Below are 9,253 nucleotides of genomic sequence, written 5' to 3' on the forward strand. Positions count from 1 at the left end.
GAGCAAACAAGTCTTAGAATGTAAAAAGGGCTTTCTGGGCGCGTCAGTGACAGAGACCTAAGGGTACCTTGTGGTTCAGATGCTGAGGAGTGGTGACAAATCGGTATGTGACCATTTGGGATGAGAATGCGCCGTTGAAGCCACATTTCCAGAGGGCCTTATAAAGCAGATGTCAACCAGGAACACTCCTTGTCAATCTCTTCACGTAAACACATTACACCCCACACTTAAATATAAATAGCTGGCTTGGAGCTGCGGATGTACCCACAGCATTGGGAGTTTCTGATCTTTTTGTCCCCATCAGTTTCATAATTACAGTTTAAAAACATTAATGGTCCAGAGGCAGAAATCCCAGATCTGGACCGTCACCAAAATCAAATCAATTGTTCCTTGGCTCAAAGCCGACTTGTCTATCAAACCTCCTGGAAATTCTTTCGCTGGGTTTTAAAACATCCTGCTGACAGACACGGAGACACAGTTACTGTGTAAAACCACAAACTTAATCCTGCTTGGAAGCAGAGCTTTCAGACAGTAGAGAACATGTTTTCATCAGGTTCGTGCAAAGACGCACAAACACCGAGCTGTAAACTCTTATCAGACTGAACCTTTGAAACGAGACAGTGTCCTTTAATAAGATCACTGCCTGACTTCATCATTTCCTCCGACAGAGACCAGGAGTCAGCGTGCACGAGAGGATCAAGTTCAGGACCGGGTTCAAAAAGTAACCCAGAAACTGTATTTATGAGCAGGGTGTTGTAGTGGGACATGACATGAGGGTGATTCTTCAGGTACGACTGTGGTTTTCACCCTGTTACACCATGTGTTAACCGTCTGTTTGCAGGTTTTTTATTATAAGAGTTTTATTGTGAATAAATCTTTGACTGGATTACTGACTGGAATCTTTCCATGATCTCGACACTCAGACAAAGGTTGAGCAGAAGTGAACCTAAAAGGTTGTTGCTGGGGCAGAACATTACGGTCTGTTTTTTGCACATCAGAAGTTGATTCTCTGCCATTTGTAGTAGAGGTCGACCGATGGTGGATTGTTAAAGGATGGTTATAATCTCAGCATTTGAGGAGCAGGAAATAAATGAAAAACTTCTAATTTGTACCTTAAAAATAACAATTACAGTGTAACAATCAGCATTTTCATGGCAGACATTTTGATTTGTCATAGTAAGAAAAGTAGATGTTATTAATTACAGTAACCACAGCTGTGTGCCATAACAGTGAGCCAGCATGAACAACACCAGGACCATGAAACTGAAGCAGATAAATTTAATCATTTATTATTATTTAAATCTGTACTTTTCCTACTGTGACCTGTCAAAATTCCATGCTGCTTGCTCCCGTTCTTGGCTTTTTGCATTCTTCAAAATGAATAAATTCAGCAACTTGGATGCGACTTTGGTTTGAACATCTGCACCTCTGTGTGTTTTGTGAAGTTTTTGTGGTGTCTATGATGGGATTACTCACAGGATGTGAGCTGTGGCACATCAAGGCTTGAATGGACATGAAACTCTCCCAGTTGATTCATCAGTAGAAAAGAGGTGCAATTGTGTTAAAAATATCTGTTTCTGATTTTTTTTTTTTTTAAGTCAAAGGTCCAAGATAAGGAATGCAAAACCTTAAAGAGTAAATTTATCAACTTGGAACCTCATTTCAGAAATTTTGTCCCAACTGGATTTAGGAAAAATATCCCATCTTATCTTAAGACAGGTATGTAGCTAATACAGAACCATCCTAATGAATAATTTCCTAAATTAAGACAAGACAAACAGTCAGGAAACATGTTTCTGTAATATCAAAATCCTGACTGTTACCCTTTACTGAGATAAGACAAGATTTCAGATTTAGCAAGTTTTTGTATTGAGGCCCCTGGACCCTTTTTCCCATGTTTTTGTCTAAGGGACTACAAATTCATTCAGTATTGACGGAGACCACTGCAACTGTCATAAGTGAAATAAAGCTACAATGTAATCCCTGCAGGAAACTGCATACTGTCAAATTACATCCACTAAAAGTGCTTGTTTTATCCATCGACAGGCTCAGATTATTCTCAGCTTCTGACAAATTATGAAAAAGATCACTACAGAGACAGACCTTTTTTTAAAGAGTAAGATACATTTTGTTTAACCAGAAAAAGCCGATTCACTGCTCTCGCCAAACTAACCAGACTCCCTTTTCATTCATTCAAAAAAAAGCATTTATTTCCACCAAACCAAAGTTGGTCATTGCTGCAATGGTGAAGAGATGAGTTAAGATGTTTTTTGGTGAATTTTATTTTATTTTCATCAATTCTGAATGAAGATGACCATTTTGTAAAAGGAGTCTGTTTTGTTTGGCAAGAGCAATAAAACAGCTGCATCTTACTCTTATCTCTGCAGGGATCTTTTCCATAATGCTGTCAGACACTAACCTGAGTCTGTCAGGACCCCTCTCCACCACATTAGCTCTGGTTCTTGAACCAGTTCCATTCAGGATTCTTAGAACCTTGATGCTATCTAGTGAACCAGCCCACGTTTCCACCCTCAACAGAGGGTTCTGCACAATGCAAAATGACCTGCAGAAAATAGTTCCAGCTGGGAACCAACTTTTGAGTTCAGAATTAGGTGCTTGAACTGGAGCAGGACCAGTTCCATGTTGGTGAAAGAGGCTTATCAGTAGCAAAACCAAGCACTTGTAGTGGACATACTTAGATGGTGCACAGTTGCCTGGAGGGATTACACTGCAGGTTAGTTTAGCTTCTGCCAGCTGCAGCGCTCTCCCTCTATAATGGATCAGTTTCAAAAATTCTTGTGGCTATTAGTCACTTAGAAACAAAAACATGGAAAATAGGGTCCAGGTTGAAAAGTTACCCTTAAGAAGATGTAAACTACGTTGCCTGTGGTGCATTTCAATAAAAAGAAAAAAAATAAAATAATAACCAAAGTCCTTTGAATTCTATTACATGCGATGCTTGGTCAGTTTCAGATTAATTTTGCAACTGTGGTGCAGTTTTTTTTCTTTCTAAAGTCAACAATGAAGCATTCTGAATTTGCTACAGCTGTGATTCGTCTCTGTGACTGGCTCCCTCTTACCCACAGCAGCTGAGGCTCACGGGTATTTAAAGTCATCTGCAACTTTCTGTACTTGGGGGCGAATGTTTTCACCTTGAACCACCTTCAGTAATCGTGCTCCCTCAAGTCTTTTCATTAGCTGTACCTTCAGAGTTAACTATTCTATAACCTCACTGTGGATCGGAGGCTGTGTGCACATCTGGGGCGCATCACAGCCAGTGCCTGTGATGGTACATCTGTAAAAAATGAACTTTCAGGACAAAAATGTACTAACTCAGTTTCTGGGAAAATAGACAATTAACAAGGAGTCATTTAAAAAAAATAGCGACGTCCTTATCTTGTGCTCAAAGTCCACAGAAGGGAAGAAAAGGACTGAAATTCCTCCCTACAGGAGAGAGTGACATCATAGCATGTAACACCTAATTAGAGTCCTCGTTTTGAAGCTATATGCTCAGTGTTCCATGGTAAGTAGATTAAATCTGTTCACGGGGCGGATGGCTCCTTCCCAAACAAACATTCCTTTAAAGAGTTATCAGGGAGACAGAAAATGTGCCCTGAGCCAAATCTTCCTCTCTCTCCGTCATCGCTCTCTGTCTGCAGACCAGTCACGGCTGACAGCGGTCCATCTGACAGACAGCCTACACATTTCTCCTGACACATTACATCGAATGCAGCCCATATAAGGGAAAACCACACGCTAACATCTTGGGTGCAGAGCGTAGAAATGTCAGCATGTATTGTTTCCACTAAGTCAGGGGTTTCCAAACTTTTTTTAGTACTTTACAAGTACAGAGTGAAATGTTAAGTTTCTCATCACCTCATAAGAAACTTGCACCGTCAACTTAAACGTTAGAGGGTTTTAATGTGAAATGAGAGGAGAAAGGGCCGAATTTGTATTAACAGCATGATGCAGTAACTCTAACAGGGAAAACAGAAGCAGATCAAGACGAGGTTTTGTGCTTGAAGACTGTAGTGATGGCAAAGGTTGGATGGTATGTTCAAATTTTCCAACCAGCTACCATCAGCCCATCATACAGCCATTGCTGGTTAATAAAATATTCTGGCTCTACAGGCTGTTGTCCTCTCACTCATCCTTCAGCTCAGTGGGTGCGCACTGTGCCACTGAATGTGTGTTACTGAGCAGCATTAGCAAAATTGTCCCCCCAAAAATGGCCAAAAATCGTACATTCGCCTAACCCTAGTGATGGCTAGGTTAGCTGCTTTACGTTCCAAAATGGAAATGTTACTTTCTGTTAGTGTTTGCATCATATTTTGTGCAGTGGACAGATATTCTAGGTCTGAAAGGTGTCGCCAATGTAGAAATGCCTCCTTCACCTGCATTCTTTCTAATGGCCAGCAGGGGGACGACTCCCCCAGCTGCAAAAAAAAAGTCCAACTTATTTTCTCATAGACTTAAATAAGCCTACTTCTCAATTGATTTATGACCCCAGTAAAGAGTTTCTTAATGGGTTTATGGTCTCAATCATTAGTTCAAAGTCTTCAACATAGCAAGATGTTCACTTTGTAAATTATGGTCCAATCTATAGTAAAATAAACAACAGAGCATAGTATGCTTTAGGGCGGGGCTACTGTGTGATTGACAGGTCATTCTCAGGGAGTCAGTCCAGTGCAACACAGAAGGCTCATGAACCTCTGATGAAACTGTGAAAGTAGCCAGTGCTAATCAAACATGAATCAAGAGTCCATTTACTGCCTAAAATGTTTTTGAAACATATTTTACTGACTGTTTAGTTGCAGGACAAGATTTTATCTGCTGCACGGATGAGCAAAAACCAAGAAAGTCGCAGTAGAGCTCCACACTCTCGCTGGTACTGTGCACGCTCTAGTTGCCAAAAACCCAAGATGGCGACCCCAGTGATGTCAAACTTGAGGCTTCAACACGGTAGTCAACAAACCGATGGGTGAAGTCATGATTGATTCACACTTGGGATGTCATTAGAGGGTTAACATCCCAGAGAGCCGCTTCCTATCACTCACTTCACGCTGCCTGTCACTATGTGAGGAAATGTGACAAAACTTTATCAAACAGGCCCACGACCCATTTTGATTCCCAAACCTGTTTGGGAAACACTGCAAGTAATCCACAGGACCAGAGAGATATATATTGTTTTGGTAAATGTAAGTTTGATTTTATTTTGAGGGACAGATTTAGAACTTTATGTGCAGTTTGAACAAAGATTCAGCCCCTCAGCAGTCCCTCTGTGTTTGCGCTCTCTGTTGCAGGGTTGGGATTAGATACAATATGAGCAGGGTATTTATAGCCAGTGACATTTAGGAGATAAAGGTAGTGTAGCAGGATGGGTGGAATGTACAGCCAGGAGTTGCAATATCACAGATACTGTATGGCAGGAGGATTACCTCACCCACTGTCAGGAAGGAGCCTGGATATGACTTCTGCCCCCAGAGCAAACACACACAGTGCACACACACACACACACACACACACACACACACACACACACACACACACACACACACCGCAGGAGACTTTATCTGCCCTGCTGCAAGTTAAGTTTCAAAAGAAAATTAGTTGCCAGCTATTTTGATTATTGATGAATTGTTTCAGCCCTTTTTAGAGCAAAAATATTGAACATTTTCTGCTTCCAGTGTCTTAAATGTGAAGATTTGCTACTTTTCTTTGTCATTTATGACAGTAAATTGGGAGTTTTTGGGTTTTGGACTGTTGGTTGGACAAAAAATGAAATTTGAAGATGTCACTTTGGGCTTTTGGGAAACTAAAGAGCATTTACACATTTTTTGATATTTTATAGAGTAACGACTCATCAAATGAAAATAATCTAAAGTTTAATTGATAATGCATGTAATTCTTTGTAAGTCAAATACTGCATGACAGAGATTCAGAGAAAAGAAGGTGTTACAAATATGAAGCCAAACAACTCAGAAAAATGTCTTTAAACACAACTTTTTGCTTCAGTTCTTCTGATGAAGTGAAAACAAACAGCTCCCAACTGAGGAGGGAAAAAAACTCAACTGTCCCTGGAATTTATCACCTCCCATCCTTCACTGTACTGCAAAAAATGTTCAAGGCTTTGCAGCTCCTTGCAAGCAAAATGACTCAAGGTAAATATTTATATTTCCTCCCTGAAATGCGACTCAATCAGAGTACAAACAGCCTCCGCTTGGAGGAAAGAAAAACTCAACCTGTCTCTGGAATTTATCACCTCCCATCAGGACTGAACACTTCTTATAAATCACCTCAATTCACTTCTCATGCGATCCTTCCTGCCACAGACACGTTTTAAAGCCTTACCTCGTCAGTGGTGAGGACATAGTAGATGCTTGCGGATTTGGGTTCAGGTACATTGGTTGTCAGGTGCAGTTTTGTCTCTGTATCATGGTGAGAAACGTCGCTGCTCAGATGCACAGTGCATCCCAGCTGCAGGCTGCTCCGACACACGGATTTCAGATCCAAAACCATCCATATCCTGCGCTCTCCTGCGGGGTTCTCCTTCCTATTCTTCTTCTTTTTAACTTTAAACGAACTCTGTGTTTTTCACCTTCAGCTGCAGAGTTCGTCCATCCAAACAGCTGTAGCTCAGTTCCCAAAACGCATCACATTAGTTTGTCTTTTTGGACGCGCAAAGTTTAAAAAAGACGCATCTTCTGCTGGACATTCAGGTGCAAATACTCAGGTCCACTGTGTCTCTGTTTTTTTACATTAAGTGATTCAAACGGGAACTACAAATTATTCCACACACAAAGCAGTCAATTTTCCCTCTGAAGTGCGCGCAACAGTCTTACTGTCGCCTCCAGGCAGGTGATTCCACTTGTGCCCAGTCCTGCGAGGATAAAACCCTCCTGTAGCAGCAGGTAGCTCCAGTGGTTGGTTCCTCTCTTTGTGACCCTCCTCTTAGTCCAAACAAGTCCAAAGCGCAGCGGAAAAGCGCGGTGAAAGAGCGCAGAGAGCCACCGGCTGCAGCGCGCAGTCAGTCCGCGGTGCTCGGCCGTTGTGAGCGCGGTGCTGTGGAGCTGTCGCGTCGGTGTGTCGGTGAGTGTGTCGGGTGTCTCCCTCTCGCTCCACCTGAGCGCTGCATTCCTCCGCTGAACACGCCTCTCTCCTCCAATCAGAGCGCAGCAGCTCCTCTGAAGTCAGAGGTGACACAACAGAGTTTCCTCCAGAAATCATGAAGGTGAGGAAGAGCAGAGGTTTAAAAACGTACATAGAATAATAAATTAAACATTAATCCAGTGCCATAAATTAGCTAGAAACCAAGTGTTGTGCAGTGAGTAGAATTTACCCAAGGACAGAGTGAGTAAAAGAATTTTAATCTATTAATAATCTAACTTTAAAAAAAAGAAAAAAGGAAAGGGAAAACCAAGGACATAATGAAAATTCATAACCCTGCATCCATGGCCAATGCCAGTGAGGCACTGGGTCCCTGTTAACCCCACATTCATCCCACTTTCTGTGCAATATTCACCGTTTTTCCTGATGATAAGACTCGCTGTGTTTGCATGTGCTGTAATTTGTTTAAATGCAGAACAGGAATACAGGACTAAAATAATGAGGATGTTGAACTGAGGCATTTTTAATTAAATTAACAATTCACAAACAGCAGTCCTGGCACTTCTAAGGTCCCTGGAGTTCTGGGGCTCCAGGGCCAGTTCCCTGCGCAGACAGGTTGGTAATCCAGCCTTTCTTCTTCTCAGAAGAGGAAATTTTGAATAAGTGACTTGAGCCTGGAGATCAGTCCTGTGTGTGAATGTGTGCATGAGCAGCAGAGCTGGACCTTCTGTCTGCAGTTAACCTACAACACCACTGGACCCATCAGACTCATTTTGGGTGCACATTCATGACTGTATGTTTAAGGACTGAACTACGGAGAATAGTTGTGCTCATCCAAAATCATTTGAGGCAGGCGCTGAACCAATGAAAAGACTCTTCCTCAGTCTGAAGAAGAGTTTGAGCTCCAAACATCACTTGTAGATGTAATAAATAAATCATATTAAAAGAAGCCACAGTGTGCAGACCTAAACAAAAAAGACAAATCCTGTTCACAGCTCACTGTGACCAGTTTTTGAAATTTTTTTTCAGTTTCTAAAACTCAAAGATTCAAGAAGAAAAGTAAATTAGCTTAACTAAAAATTACAGGTCAGCAAAACTGTCTCCTCACATGATCAAATAGACTTGACGTTGGACAACATCATTGTAACAAGCAACCATCATCTGTACATGATTAAAAAAAAATAAAGAAAACAAGAAATTAGTCACTTAATTGAATTATTATTTATAGTTTTCATAGTTTATGTAGAATAACCCTTTAATTTTGTTAGAGATTTTGTCTCTTTAACCAGTAAAATGAAAACCATGACAGATATGTGTTTCCCTTTGTGAGAGCCTGCTCTTTATCTTCTGCCATTTTTTCCCTCGTCCATCACCACCTGACTCACACTTTCCTAATTTCTTCCCGTCTTTCTGCTTTCTCACGTCACATCATCCTCTCCTCCTCGCCTTCCTCCTCTTTTATGACTCCTCTGGAGATAAACCTCATCCTCATCCACATGTCAGGACACCTGTCTGTGCTAATCACTCCACAATGGCTTCGCTTTTTCACAGAGACGTCTAAAATTCCCTCTTTTTTCCTGCCTCTTTGTAACTGTATCCCTCCTTTGTTTCTCCCTGAGCTTTACATTTGAAGTACTTCATCCACTTTTAGTAGGTTTTGCTTTACACTCGGAGCACGTTCAGTGATGTATGAGGCAGTAACATGCAGGTCATCTCCTGTTTCCTTCACTGCTTGTCCGACAGTACAAATGGGACGACTTAGTGATGGTGAAGCAGCCGCACGGCCTCCCTGTGAACTCAGAGTCTCCACCTCGCTCCGTCTCAGTCCCTTTAAGCTCAGCCAAGGCGGAGGCAATTCATCTGAGCCGTGCTTCAGTTTCAACACATGACCTTGAACTATCATGTGGATCTGTGCAGACATAACAGAGGAAACAGGACAACATCAGGTCGTCCACACGGAGCTGCAGACAGTGTTAGAGCAAGAATCTTAACTGTGACCTCAGCTGTCAGGGTCTGTTTCTAACAGTAAGTAGTTGTCTTGTTTCTGACCACACTGGGTCATGTTGCTAGTGTAAATATTATGCTGAGTCAGACCACTACATCAGTACACAGGATGTGAGGCTGCAGTCATTCGGAGCCTGATACA

At 41.7% G+C, this 9,253-nt stretch overlaps 1 protein-coding gene across 1 annotated transcript in view; it reads right to left on the reverse strand.

The window, feature by feature from the left end:
• The window catches only part of adamtsl5 (ADAMTS like 5), a 57,180-nt gene extending 50,082 nt beyond the window's left edge, over positions 1–7,098 (reverse strand). The window contains exon 1 of the mRNA XM_084724131.1: positions 6,352–7,098. Within this exon, the coding sequence (XP_084580257.1) occupies positions 6,352–6,404 (53 nt within the window). The 5' untranslated portion in view covers positions 6,405–7,098. The remainder of the gene's footprint in view (positions 1–6,351) is intronic.
• Positions 7,099–9,253: the final 2,155 nt, after the last annotated feature.

Source organism: Lutjanus erythropterus, chromosome 1 (assembly GCF_056507025.1).
Source record: "Lutjanus erythropterus isolate fLutEry1 chromosome 1, fLutEry1.hap2, whole genome shotgun sequence".
Taxonomy (NCBI): Eukaryota; Metazoa; Chordata; class Actinopteri; order Lutjaniformes; family Lutjanidae; genus Lutjanus; species Lutjanus erythropterus.